Source organism: Ictalurus punctatus, chromosome 3 (genome assembly GCF_001660625.3).
Source record: "Ictalurus punctatus breed USDA103 chromosome 3, Coco_2.0, whole genome shotgun sequence".
Lineage (NCBI taxonomy): Eukaryota > Metazoa > Chordata > Actinopteri > Siluriformes > Ictaluridae > Ictalurus > Ictalurus punctatus.
Genome location: NC_030418.2, coordinates 5,388,738 through 5,404,151, shown reverse-complemented (window position 1 = coordinate 5,404,151; position 15,414 = coordinate 5,388,738). Strand labels below are relative to the sequence as shown.

The following is a 15,414-nucleotide window of genomic DNA, read 5'->3' as shown; positions in this document are numbered from 1 at the left end:
GTGTAGTTTCTGATGTCAGATGCATCAGTCAGAGGTAATGAGAAGTCAGGTTTTTTTCATTCTGTTAAGTAATTTATTAAACGTTTTTGAAGAATAAACATTAGACAAAAGTCTGTAGAAAAAAGATAAATAATCCCTATACCACTTTTCAGCGATGGCTGGTGGTGATATTAGATGGGAGGGTGAAAATCTAACATCTATATATAGCAGGACACTGAAACCATTAGTGTTGAGTAATGCATTATACCACAAGGTCTCTTTAATGACATAATACGAATGACATGGGGGAAAATATTTCATATACACACACACTTAAAGGCAGATACGCTGCTGCATGTGTGATTTCTGTTTTTTAAAATAAGTGTTTTAGGTTCATAATGCTCTAATGGGTTCATGCCATGTTTCCTCCAAATACCAAACACAGTAAACAGAAGTCGCCCCTGCCCCTTTTCCATTTATTTCATATATATTACAGAAAAATAGTCAACAGAGTTGTTACCACCTGAGAGTTTATTATTGTCTTGTAACTGTGCATTCTATTCTTTATTACACTTATACCTTTACAAACTGCAAATGATTATCTACATCTCTCTATAAAAATATAACACATCCTATTTTTATTTGCTTACAACTACATTTAACATTGTGTAATGTCCACGAACGTCCCTGCTAACACTTATGTACTCCAGTAAAAAGCACAGTACACAAACAGATGCCTGTCATCTGTAACATCCTCCTCACCCCATCCCCACATTATTTCATTACATACAATATTGTCTCTTTTGTTCTAAATACGTATTTGTTCTCACACATTTGAAGACTTTTTCATTTGTCACTTTTTGCCATGAAAACGCTCACAGGAGAATGTTTGATTAAAGTGACTTTCCAAACATCGCTCTTTTGCGCTGCTCTACTCAAACCCTAAACCACAGGTTCCCACCAACCCCCCGACTTCTAGTTCATGTCCGCCCAGGTGGGAGGAGCTGGGTCAGGTCCGACTCCTCATCTGGATTTTTGGTTAGATTCTACCCAGATTCACTTCTGGTTCAAGTCCGCACAGGTAGGAGGTGCTGGAATAGATCTGACTCCACCCCCTCAACTTCTGGTTCAAGTCTGCACAGGTAGGAGAAGCTGGAATAGATCTGACTCCACACCCTCGACTTCTGGATGGAGCCCGCACAGGTAGGAGGAGCTGGAATATATCTGACTCCACCCCCTCAACTTCTGGATAGACCCCGCACAGGTAGGAGGAGCTGGAATAGATCTCCACCCCATCGACTTCTGGATGGAGCCCGCACCGGTATGACTCCACCCCCTCGACTTCTTATTGGTGTCTGCACAGGTAGGATCCAGGAGTTGCTGGATCAGATCCGACTCCACCCCCTGAACTTTCGGTTCTGCAGCCAGCGCTGGGTCTTTGTGGAACGACAGTAATTCATGCTTTTTGAACGTATTCATAATATAGATATTAGGCCAGCATTCCTGTGAGAGTACCACAAATCCTAAACAAATACAATTCCTGCTGAATTTTTTTGTTTGTTTGTTTTCGTCTCTGTCAGTAGCGCAAGGTGAGCTCCTCCTTATCGTCGTTTCATCCTGCCCAGGTTTCCCACACGTTTTCCGTCAAAACCCGGCGTCCTGCGCTATGATTGGTTAGCAGTTAATACAAACAAAGTAATCCGCCAATTACGCACCGGCGGCTGCGTGGTGAATACGAAGCGTGGAGGCGGGGCTTTGTCAGAAAACGGGTAGAGCCAATGCCGCGTTCCACAGTCGTTAAGCGCCCCGGGACCGGGAGGAGGCAGCGCGCCGGGATTGGCTACAGAAAGGGAGTGGAGCTGAAGGTAGAGCTGAACAGGTCTCACTGACGCCACACAGGACAGGAGGAAAAGGATGCTGAAAGACACGGAGCCGTGTCACATCGCCCTGCAGCACTAAACCGAAGCACAGGGTCGGACACGTCCAGCGTTTCTGAATCCGCCGTCCAGCTCATAGCAAAGTCCGCGTTATGGATTAGAGAGAAAGCAGGTCGAGAAGCCACGGTAAATCCCCGCGGTGTGTGATCCGGATTTACAGTGTAGGATAAAGGCTAAATTGCCCTCGGGAAGCCGACGCGGGACGATGGACGCGAACATGCGGAAATTCACAGTACGGAGGTGGTTCTCGGTTTACCTGCGCAGGAAGTCGCGCTCCAAAAGCTCCAGCCTGTGCAAACTCGAGGTGAGCGGCTCTTTTTCCTCCATCTGTCTTGTTTGAAGTTGCGAGGTGTTCGCTGTGTACCTGCTCTGTTGCTATGTGAAACTTGTCCTGGTGCAGATCTGGTTCTGTGGACGCGCCTTGCCCAAGCGCATTGCGTGTGATGAAGTGCACCAGCCCAAAGTGCTCACCAGCTCCACACTGACACAGCAAACTCACCGTCCTGAGCTATCATCTCAGTAGGACACAATAGGAAGTGACCAGAATTAAATAGGTTACAAAAACAAACAAACACACAAATGATGCCACTTTATAAAACATAGGCTACATTTATGGCATTTATCATGACGCCCTTGTTCAGAAGTGCCATCCATCCATCCATCTTCTATACCGCTTATCTTTCTTCAGGGTCACGGGGAACCTGGAGCCTATCCCAGGGAGCATCGGGCGCAAGGCAGGGTACACCCTGGACAGGGTGCCAATCCATCGCAGGGCACAAACACATACATATTCACATACCCATTCATACACTACGGATACTTTGGACGTGCCAATCAGCCTACCATGCATGTCTTTGGACTGGGGGAGGAAACCGGAGTACCCGGAGGAAACCCCCGCAGCACGGGGAGAACATGCAAACTCCGCACACACACGGTGTGCATTCCCACGGTGGGAGTCGAACCCTGGAGGTATGAGGCGATCGTGCTAACCACTAAGCCACCGTGCGCCTCCTCAGAATTGCCTCCACCAAAAACATATATGCTTCATGCTACTTCACTAGGTCAAGCTCTATTAACCTAAACTCCTGTTCGAGAAGGTTGAAAATAAAGTGTAGTGAGTACCTCTGACTGACTGAGGTAATACTGACAGTACAGTAACAGGGTGAGAGAGAAGGATGAACCCTAAAAGTGTAGCCTCCACCTGGTTCTCTCACACTCTGGAGCCAGGAACCCCGTTAGTACTGTTATTTTTTTTAAACTAACATCATTCAAATATTAGGATTTTAACATGTACGCTAATATTTTTGGCTATTTGTTGACTCTGTAGAGATTTTATTCTTGAAATTTCCACCCACTCAATGCATTAGGTCCCCCGAGCTGACGTTATTTATCGGCTTGACTTGTTTCTCAGCTGTTGGTGTAAATTGGTGATGTATTTTGAATTATTTGTTTTGAGTTATCGGTGTTAAAATCCATTCGATTCATGTGGCCACTTAAAAAAAAATAAATAAATGATACGAGCTCAAGAATAATTCTGATAACTTTTCAGAATGGTTTACAGAAGTGTATTCCTATTGTTGCATTAAAACAACCTCGCATCTGGCTTGCTCATTAGGGATAAAGAATATATCCAGAATTGATATATTTCTGTATGGCGATTAAAAGCGCTATACAAATAAAAATTGAATTGAATTGAAAAACGTACTGTATTTATTTGCCTTACTGTAGACCGCTCAGACCTAAATATCTCTTTGGAGTAGGGATGGGCGATATGGACTTCAAACTATATCACGATATTTTCTGGTATATATATTGCGATAACGATATCAGTGACGATATAAAATATAGTACCGTTCACCACTGTTTTTGGTTACAAGCGACAGCTGTGATCTTGAGAGCCTCAGAAACACGAACGTTGAGCTGCGAACGGGTCGCACTCCGTCGTACACACAAATACGTCATCAACTAGGCTATATCGTTATCATCACGCGGAGGCTAATTCTTATTGTGGGGAGAATTTCTACCGGTATATCGCACAGGATAAGATCTCGCCTATCACTACTATGGAGTTCAGTTTTGTTCTAGAAATAATTATCAAATTGATGTAACTGCAAATGTGAAGTAAAAAAAAACAAAACAATTTTTTTTATCTATTTATTTATTTGTGTATTCATTTTTCTGTTTATGTATTTACTAACGGACTTGACTGACAATTTCGGCGCATGGCATCAGTCTTGTCGTCTGAAATTCCTTTCAACTGCTTTCAGCTGCTTTTCTTCCTCGCAAACACAAGATAATCGGCTTTGACAAGGCTGCCTGACGGTATTAGAAGTTAAGTCGTCAAAGCGTCTGTGTACCTGTGATTAATATAGTTAGCTTATGAGACATTAAATGTGGCATTTATGTTACTCAGCAAAAATACCCAGAGTGGAGCGAAAATAACCAGAGAGGAATGAACTCTTGTTCGTTTGTGACTTAAATAAAACCTGCAGGTGTCAATTAACTCCTCTTTTAAACTTAATTAAAGATTTTATTTTTTTTGAGTCACATTTATAGAACCTCATGAGCTCTGTATATATTTACATAGTCTTTTTACATTTACTCATTTGCATGATGCTTTTATCTAAAGCGGCAGGATGCACTTGAGCGGTTGAGGACACGACAGTGATCGGGACAGTGGCAGGAGTGGTGCTAGTGCTAGGATTTGAACTCGCTACCTTCCGAAGAACAAACCAAACCGCTTAAACAGTCATTTCTATGCTATACTGAATTTATTCCCTTTCTGCGTCCAAATTTCACACACAGTGTTTCGTACCAACCAAATACGTGAATCACTTTCATACGGTTCATACAATTGTGCATTTTATTAGGTACGCTCAAATCCGAGCCGATTCAAAAGATGAAAAGCCGATAGGTAATATGACGTTTATTGTCTGATTGGACCTGAAATGAAATGCGGAGGCCTGAATAATGTGTTTTGCTGCGAGGAAAATTGCATTAAGTCTGTCCTTCAGTTGCTGCATTGTCCCTCATCTGTATTCCTTTGCTCCATACAAAGGGAGAATGGATATAATGCAATCAGGTTAAGATGTGAAGATCTAGTATTATTCAGGGGGTAGAGAACAGTAATGGAAGAGGGGGGGGTTGAGTATAATGAAATGAAAAGGAACATTTTGCTTATTATTAATCGTTGGAACAAGGGCATTAAAAGTGTGTTATTAACCACAATTCTGTTCGCATACATGCCAGCTTTCTAATATGTTTTGTATGCATTTGCTTTTTCTGAAAATATGCTAATTTCGTTATGGTTATGGGTTTAAGGCCAAACGTGGCATCAATTAAAAAGCTGAAGCCTCTAATAACTTGGGTTTTTGCCCTTGAATAAGGTAGGAGTCTTCAAATTTGCAGTGAATAGACTACATGACAAATGTTTTAACTGTTACCCTAATGATTAAAGGATGGTCAGTACCTTAAAGCTGCGGTATGGAACTTTCTTTGGTTAAAAATGAACAAAAATCAATTATTGTGCAAGTACATAAAAAAAAAACAGTCAGTGTTCAAAACTGTCTCGTTTGGCAAAACGTCAGTTTGGCGTCATTCACCTTCGCGTGGTTACGTCACTTTCGCAAACAGAAAGAAGAAGAGCCAGTTACTGTATCGCGTGTATGGGGGCTGAGGATGGTGGAGTGTTTGTAGCTTGCTTTTATAAAAGTTGCTTAGAATTGAAACTCGTCATCTCGATGGCTGCTTAATCTGGATCGTTCTAGACGCAATCATCGCCGACATCTGGGGAATCAGCTGTTGTCAAAACCAAGAGACCTCGAACTGCGGAGAGCCTGCAGTCAAAAAGGGAACGCGACAGAGCCGGTGCTAAACCGAGAGTAAATATAGGCATGTCTTTTGAGACGGGTAGACAACTCAGAGATCTGAAGTGATTGACGACTGACGCAGAGATGACTGGTCAGACATTTCAGTGGCTCAATAGGTAGCTAGCTAACATTAGCGCACTTGTTCGCTTGATTCAGCTAGCTATCGAGTTTCCTGTGATGGTTTTTTGTTTTGTTTTGCTATAGTCGGTATGTTAAATGCACTTATTTTCTTCTAGCTACGAGAGAGTGCAACTCGCCTCTACTCCAAGAAAACCCGTATCTACCGCCACCTCCGTTATCAGGTATAGGAGCTAAAATACAACCCAAACGTGTATCTCAGTGTTGCCAAGTCTCGCGAAATAAATAAGCATCTGCAGCTTCAAAAACAAACCCAAAACAAGCCCGTAATTATTACAGCCTGTTACGGCCTAAGCGTAAACAGACTCAATAAATGAACCTGTAACATATTAAACTGAAACCACTCACATTTTGAAAAGCAAAAAGAGAATTTATATCAGTTTTTTTGAAAATCATCGTACGGCGACAAAGCTTATAGGGAGGACAGGCACTATCCACTCATCTCTGATCACCTGCGAGCAGAATATGATTGGAGAGATGGAAAAGGAGATTACATTAGAATCATAACTGCTGTTAGTATATATGAGTATGTTGTGCTTGTTTAGATTGTTGTAATCTGTAATAATTGTCGGAGGGCGAAATACACTACAGCACTGATGTTATTGTGAGGCTGTGAGCAAACAGATTTTTCTAACTTGTAATTCTATATTTTGAAAAGAGATGGCGATAGAGAGGCAAAAATTAAGTACTGCCGCCTTAATGTAAATTTCATCTACATGTTGGTTTTGACGTACATGGAGATTCGTTACCAGTGTGAGTGTTCATGATGGTTTTGGTGTCAAATGTGAAATACCATCATGCATAAGTTTTCAGACGAAGCGTTGAAGCCTAAAGTCTAAAAACACCACAATTTGAACACACTTGAATGATATGAATAGTAGATGTGAATTGCATGCACTTGCTGTGCTACAGCACCGACAATGGAACGTCTTGGATGGATGATTTTCTCAATTTGCCTGCTGCCTCCTGGTCATTTCTGTGCGTATAGATGGTAAAGACTGTCCTTTCCATTCAGTGGTGTTCGGCATAATCGTCACAGCGCATCAGAAAAGGTGCGGCTAAAAAAAACACCTTCAAACAAGTCCGCCATCATCAAACAGATGAATCATATTTTCTGCACTGGGAAAACAAGTCTAAACATTTGAATAATAATGATTACTAAGCTGAAAATTTTAGATTTTTGTCATGGAAACAATCTTTCCAGTTTACGTTAAAAACACTTCAGAGACAGAGGGTTTGTACAGTAGATGTCAAAAATAATCCAACTTTATTGAAAAAACAAAGTGAGACAGTCTGCAGAAAGTCGGAATTATACACGCACACATATGTCTTTATATACTTATCTGAAGCAGTAAAATGATCCCTAGGTGGGGCATTCACCTCTTCTTTCTAAAAACAAACCAATCTCCATTGCCTTAATTAATTATTCATATCTATATGATACCTTACATTTGTGGCACATGCGCCTTGCGTTGAATTTTCTGAAAGGTTTCATCAGGACAGGTTTTTTTTTTTTTTACTTTGCAAAATTCACTCTTATACCTTAATGATTTTCTGCCTTCTGGTACACTTCATCCTGGAACAGTCTTATCTGGTATTTGGACACTGGTTTGCAAGCGTAAACTGCTTTGATTGGAAACACAGTTCTGGTGAATGTCTAATTGCTAATCTATTGCCATAGAGTAAAGCTGCTTTAGACAAAACACACGGTTCTTCCAACTCAATTTACACAGGACATACGGAGATACAGAGAAACACCTGCTGTGCATTACAACATAGAGCTCTTCTAGCTCAGTACACACTTAGAATATAACGTGATTAAAAAGTGCTCTATGGTTTTAGATTATGCTTTTAAATGTTGATTACACATATGGATTATGTTTGTTAAGTAATATTGATTATTAGATTATGCTTCTAAGTAATACACATCGATTGGACTTTATTAACATATCCAAATATCAGTTACACATATTGATGACACTTTATATATCAATAAATTCTAAAATTTCTAAAATCACTTTCAATCTTGCAGATGTAGCCCATGAAGCCCCCACCCCCCCACCCGTCCCCAATAAACAGCGTAGGATTACACCTAATCCATAATTCATGGTACTAACTATGCAAATCTGAAAGTAAAGGCTTATATGTGCAGCTGAGTTGCATCTTATGTTGTGTAGATTTTTTTTTTTTTTTTTACCGTTTCCATTTTATGAGCAAAATCAATGTTAAGTTAAAAGCAAGGTGCGCTTGTATTGTACACATAATGAATGGTTGTGATTTTGAAAGCACTTTATCCAGGAAGCTGTAGTGAAAACGGGGGGAAAATGCGATATGGATCATCATATTAATTCGAAACTATTCGGTTTTAATTGCGCTATAACTGGAATGAAAATGGCTAAGTGGTCAATTCTGCTCATTAATTCTGCTGCACTCACATCTTATAGCGTATGCTGCTGAAAGGTAGTATATCAAGTGTGGACAGCACACTACAGCATTAGAGCCTTGTGCCCTTGTTATGTTATCTTGGCACCAAGTATCAGGTCCTGGAACGAACAGAGTGGCTAGCGGTGTAGGTCTGTGCCAGTTAAAGAAAAACGCCTGAAACATATCTGAGAGGTGGGCGGATTTTGTATCCTACGCGCCAACAATGTACGAAGGAGAACGGAAAGAGGAGAGGCGGTGGACTTGTGCGTTTGGAGAACAACAGATGGCGCAACCCGGGAGACAAAACTTTTCGAGTTTTCAACCAGAGTGTAGAGTTTTCGGCTGTCAGACTGCGTCCATATTACATGCCGCAGGATTTTTACGCCTAATTGTTTTGTGTAAGCTTGACAATCTGGCCGAGCCTCAGGGTAGAGTTTCATTTATAAGGACATGCCCATGTTGGCTCAAGTACACGTCCTGCTGGATGGAGACCCCCGGGCAGACCCACTGGTAGCCCATGTCACACTTGCTGATTACCCTGTGAGTTTGTAATGCGACAGCAGTTCTCTGATCCCAGAAACGGTCCAGAGGACTGATCCCTGGTCATGTTGAAAACGGTGGCCTGGGGCTCGGTTCCACCAAACCATTGTGTAGTCAGGTGTGAAAGCTATCCACTGCACTCTGAGTAAGTGTCATGTTACTTCCTTTCCCAAGTTCTGTGATGTGAAAGACAACTGCTCCTTGTTTGTAGGCGTTCGTGCACGATACCATGCCATGCATACAAAAAGTGTTGTTCTTCAACTCTTGAATGCTGATACTAAAGGGGAAAAAACAAAACAATGAAAGGATGAACCTAGGATGCGTATCATTTTTGCAAACCTGCGATTAGGAGTCCCTCCCACATACGAGCCATGCAAGTATTCAGACCAAGTGTGAAAATGCCCTTTATCTCACAGTGGGCTTGGGAACATCTGGAGAGCCCGAAGGAAGAACTGGAATCTCTGGCTGGGGTTAGAGATTTCTTGGCTTAGTGCCACCATGACCCCGAGATGAATGAAGGCATGTACGTATGAATGAACGAATGAACAACCAGGAAATGTCTTAAAATCACACCAAATATGATCAGAATATGTACTGATATGGCATACACTCTTAAGAATAAAGGTTCTTCAATGGATCTCTACAGAAGCATAGGTTCTGCAAAGAACCTTCTTCTTGTCACGAACTGTGTTTCATTGTATAGCGTTCTCGAGTTGTGCTATATAGTTCTTTTGATATTAAAGAAGTTCTTTATGTTTCATTATAGGTTCTTCAGAGCAGTGTATTGGTTCTTCTTGCCATCATCCCTTAACAGGATACTTTGTGAGACTGGATTTGGGAGAAGGTTCTCCTGGCATCACTCTTAAGAACCATACTTTGGTTCCTTAAAGCACTGAGGTTTTTTTTTTTTTAGAGAACTTACGATAACATGGTTCCTTGTGGCACTGCTGTGAAGAACCATTTCTGGGTTCTTTAAATCACCAGTAAGTAGATGGTTCTCTAAAGATTCTTTGTGTAACTTAAAAGGGTTCTCCTATGGCATCAGGATGGAAAAACCCTTTTTGGTTCTAACCGGAACCATTAGTTTTAAGAGTGTAAATAAAAGTAGCAAAATTAGTAACTTGTAGGATGAAGGTTTTACATAATCTAAGGCTAATGAGATGTTTATTTAACGTTAATGAGTCTCGGGTGCCACGTTTTCCCAAGACGAAAGAGTCTTCAGGACAGAGGAGTTTGTGCTTTCTCAGTCACGCGGCAAGCTGTATTGTTTTGTCTGATTTACTTCAAGAGAGATAACACATGAGAGGCTGTTTATAGCTGCTATAACATCGGTTATAACAGGAATTAACTTGCCTCACGGACGTCCCACAACGTTAAATGTCACTAGAAACCGTTAAATGCACCACATGCTGTTCGTTAATAAATGAAAAAAATGTAACCATTGGCAAAAGCGGGACAACACTTTCGGCTTGGATTATTTTTGTCCGTTTTGTGTGTTATTCCTTATTGTTTAGCAGATTACAGAACTAGGATTTTTTTTTAATGTGATTCTGCAGCCCAGTCAGTTCCCATCATTCATCACTAAGCCTGAGTGTACATTAATGCAGTGTTTCCCAGCAGGGGTGCCGCGGCACCCTGGTGTGCCATCTGATGAGAGCAGGGGTGCCGTGTAAAAATCCTTCAAACATTTCTAAAATGCTAAAGCGTGTATAAAACTTTTAATATCTTGGATAAATGTCTGAAATAATAACACACACACACACACACACGCATAACAATAATAAATTATATATCAGTATGCGTGACGTATGCGTGTGTTTTATCCTGATAATTAGCGCGTGATGATGCGTGTGTACTGAAGAAGAATATGGACAGATTTCTTAAAAGAAAAGCTCCAGATGCTTCTGGACCATCAACTTCATCGTCATTTAGCTAACGCTGTCTAGCATTAGTGTTTGTGTAGGGAGACACAGTTTGTTTTTTTTCTTTAATTTTCAAAGGGTGCCGTGACTGTAGGGATGAATGTAGGGACTCTAAGATAAACGCTTCGCTATTACCGAATCCATGGCAAAAGTTGTTTCATATTTATAAACTACTGTTTATTCTTTTTCTAGACAAAAGAAGTCCGTCGTCGCAGATCGCACGCACTGCGAAACAGCACACCGTTTCTTCACAGGGATAATATTTACCACTTTATATCAGGCGTATTTTTAAGCATGATGCTGCCGTGAGTCACACGAAGTCTGTTTTCAACGGCTCCATTAGTCGCAATGAAAGCTGCCGAAACCTCTCACTCATACACATGCAGGTTAATGGCAGGAGTGTTTGTTTCCCTCCAATCACATGGTCTCTCTCTGTGCCATCTGCTTGCTTTGCAGGATGACAGCATCCTGAAAGAGATCGATATAAGCAACCACGTGAAAGAAGGCTTTGAGAAAGCTGACCCATCACAGTTTGAGCTTCTTAAAGTGTTGGGACAGGGCTCCTACGGCAAGGTGAGCTGGAAAACACATCACATCCGTTAGTCAACGGCATGCAAATTCACCTTTCCACGAACGAACATCTGGTCCTGTAATGTTGCGCTGTTTTCCTGGGGTTCATATCGTTAGCCTTGTAGATGAACGTTGTGGAGGTTAGGGGTGCGTGATCTGAGCGAATTCGAAGTTATCATCATTTCAGTTTCTGAAACACACTGTGTATCGAGATACATGTAGATTTGCTCACAAACTGCTAGCCTTACAGTAGTATGGCAAATTGAATGATTATTTATGTCTCTAAAAATGAAATCTGTAAAAAATATCTAGCGTTTTTATCATTTTAAAGATTTTAAATTCGCCAGCTGCGTCCAGTCAGTTTGCATTTAAATGTATTTTGTTTATTATAACATGATATCACAAGATCTCAGAAAGGACATCATTTATCATGATACTGATGTTTTGCGAACTTAACTTGTTTTTAAAAAAGTGTATGTGGTTTGTTGTTGTTGTTTTGTTTTTTCCCCAGGTATTTCTGGTTAGAAAAATTAAAGGCTCAGACACTGGGCAACTCTATGCCATGAAGGTGTTAAAAAAGGCCACCCTGAAAGGTAATGCCATTTGCTTCAAGTATATCATTTGCAAATATTACAAATAAAACAAAATATTATGCTTCCAGAACATGTGTACATAATATTTATCGATTTTCGATGCTATAAATCAGTCCTGAGCAATTTTAGCGAAGTGTGAGTTCGCGTGTGACTCACAATTATATGAAAAGATGAAGGCGCTAAAAAAGGGGGGGGGGGGTGGCTGCTCGAATACCTACACAGATGAGCCAATGAGAAAGGAAAGAGATACAGTTTCACAATGTAAATCATGTGGATATAATGCCTTGAATGGATGCGAAGGAGGATTTGGTAATTTGCTTGTCGGTTGTACACTCACCGACCACTTTATTAGGAACACCTGTACATCTACACATTCATGTAATTATCCAATCGGTCAGTCACGTCGCAGTAGCGCAATACTTAAAATTATGATACAGGTGTCGCGCTTCGGGTCACATCGACCATCAGAATGGGGGGAAGGTGTGATCTCGATCTCTGTGACTTTAACGGTGGCATGGTTGTTTGTTTCAGATGGGCTGGTTTGAGTATTTCAGAAAGCTCCTGTGATTTTCATTCACAATTGTTGAGCTGCAACAACTAATCCATAAAAATCGATTATGAAAATCGTCGTCAACGAATCTTATTATCGATTAGTCGGTCTGCGCGGCACGGGGCATGTTTACTCACTGCGTTACTCCTGTTCCGAAAACACGCTTCGGAGAGTAAATACTAAAGTTGTGTCAGAAAAGACGTACTATGCACTTACACTATGCACTGTGTACTCTACCGTCTAGTGTGTGAATTTTAGAAAGGTAATATCATCTCAAATGGAACACTAGCGGTTTTATACTAACTGGAAGCATAAGCCGTTTCCCAGTCGACGGCAAATGAGGACAAACGCATGTAATGCGACACCGTTAGCTTTAGCAGAACACCCAGAGTCAACAACAATGACTTTCTTCAATTTACTGTTTATGTCAACGTTACCTTTTATTCCCAACATAACCTCATTCACCATCATACGAAGGCGAAATCCTCAAGTGACGGCGGAAAAAATCGTGCAACCTCTTAAGGTCCTCTAAGGCAGGGCCGCATTTTATATTAAATGTCACGAAGAAGACTAAAAACCTGTAAACTTTACAAAGCGACGCTTGTGTAGCACGGAAGCACGACATGATGCACGAGCACAAACTTATGTTTATGTCCAAAATGGTCCACTGTTCAATGGGTTGGGGAAACTGGTGCAAGTTGCTTAAAAGGTTTAGTTTAATTCAAGTTTATTGTCATTATATGCTGTATTTGCGCACTTGCAGCGTGACTTCTGTCATTTATTATAACAGGAGCAATTTGCACCTGATCTGATTAATCAGTTACGAAAATAACCCTTAGATGCACAATAAAGTTTATTAAAATGGTGTGAAAAACAGAAAAAACATCTACTGAGCAGCAGTTCTGCATGTAGATGAGAGAGGTCAGACTGCTGGAAGGATACAGGAACTCAAATAGTGAGCAGAAAAGCATCTCAATATGCACAACATGTCAAATACCACTTCAGCGTCCACTCCTGTCAGACAAGAACGGGAATCTGACTCTACGGTGGATAAACGCTCACCGAAACAGGACAGGACAGCCTGATCTCTTTCCACTACATGACTACCGCTATTACCCAAACAAAAAAAGAAGCAACGATTTGTCTTTTTACGTCAGTTTTCACGTAACTGCTTATCGCTCCATTAAGAAAACAAAATTCGAAATAGAATGAGTTTTCTACAAAATGCGTTTTTTTCCTTTCATCGTTTCCTTTTATTGAGTCACACCATAATAACGCAATGATCAGTTTTTCATTATGGTAGGTCATGATGTCCGTTTCAGATGCATCCTTTTCCGCACCCTGTGCACAACCCACGTAACTCCCTTTGTGTAACCATGGTTACGTCCAAGACTCTTTTTAACATGGGAGCTTTTCCCTCAGCTTTTACGAAGTCATCTGGACCAGTTCCGTGTGTACTCGTGAGTGAAAAATAACACCACCAGTGAGAGCGACACCTTAGCAACAACCAGCACTTCTTCACTTACATAAACCAGAAATACGCAGCTGTGCAGCACACACTTCTCTTGTCTTGTCAGCGGTCTCGGAGATGTTAGACAGTTGAAAGAGGGAAGGAACTCTATCATTTGGTTTGTATTGTAGATGTACCAGCAGGACTGAATTCGAGCTAGCCTAATGGTATCATGCGAAATAGATGCAGCATTCGCAGAATACATTACAAGAGTGTTTGTAATTCCAATCCACTGTGCAAGAGGGGTTTAAATGGTACTCAGACAGAAATAGGATCAAAACATGGAACCCATCCTTTTCTGATTGACACCTCTATGCAATTATAAGCCATTACACTTCCACGATTGTATATACGATAATGTTAAACAGTACTAAGTGCATTGAAAGGATGTTCAGGACGAGCATTATAGGCTGTATGATTACAGCGGCAGTTCTTATGCACAAGTCTACGGTATCCCAGGGAAATTATCCACTGAAAAACAGGTAAAATGTGGGCATAAATGATTTTTGGGAATTCCAAATCATTAGTTTAGTGATATATGTTGGACTCTTTGTATATGACCCTTCTGTTCTCCTATTGCCTATCAAGTGCGTGACAGGGTGCGATCCAAAATGGAGAGGGACATTCTTGCTGAAGTGAATCATCCCTTCATAGTGAAACTTCACTATGGTGAGCAGCCATTGCTTTCCTCCTAAAAAAGAACATCAAGATATGAGTGTTGGTATTGAATAGTTTTAAAAAAATAAATAAAGGGATAACTGTGCGGCAAGGAAGAGTGATGTGTTAACGTGCTGTTTCTGCAGCTTTTCAGACTGAGGGAAAACTGTATCTCATCCTGGACTTCCTAAGAGGAGGTGATCTGTTCACCCGTCTCTCCAAAGAGGTTAGTTGCTTGTCTAAGGCAGCTCAAGTCAAATATGTGAAAGCGTGAATATTGTACTTTATTTAAAGTCAAGGAGGTAACACGATGCATTAAGAGTCAGGGGGGTGTAAAACTTTGAACAGGATGATCGGTGTAAATTGTTAGTATTTTTCTTATCTTATTTAGTGTCTGAAGGGCAGTACTAAATGAAAAAAAAAAAAGATCTTTAAACAAAATAATAACAATTTACACCGATTATCCTGTTCAAAAGTTTACATCCCCCTGGCTCTTAATGTATCGTGTTGCCTTCTTGAGCATCAGTGAACGTTTGCACCTTATGTAATAGTTGTGTACGAGTCCCTCAGTTGTCCTCAGTGTAAATAGATGGATCTGAAAACCATATAGCCTGTGTTGGAAAGAGGTCAAATATGCAGAAGATGCTGGAAAAGTAAAGAATGTGCAGGACCTGGAGGATTTATCTGAAGAACAGTGGGCAGTTTAATTGCTCAGGACAAACAAG

The 15,414-nt window shown here is 40.9% G+C and overlaps 1 protein-coding gene across 1 annotated transcript in view; it reads left to right on the top strand.

Moving 5' to 3' along the window:
- The first annotated feature begins 235 nt into the window (after positions 1-235).
- rps6ka2 (ribosomal protein S6 kinase, polypeptide 2) overlaps positions 236-15,414 on the top strand; it is a 38,928-nt gene continuing 23,749 nt past the window's right edge. Inside the window, exons 1-5 of the mRNA XM_017464469.3 lie at positions 236-2,220; positions 11,266-11,382; positions 11,891-11,972; positions 14,621-14,701; positions 14,836-14,915. Of these exons, the coding sequence (XP_017319958.1) occupies positions 2,122-2,220; positions 11,266-11,382; positions 11,891-11,972; positions 14,621-14,701; positions 14,836-14,915 (459 nt within the window). The 5' untranslated portion in view covers positions 236-2,121. The remainder of the gene's footprint in view (positions 2,221-11,265; positions 11,383-11,890; positions 11,973-14,620; positions 14,702-14,835; positions 14,916-15,414) is intronic.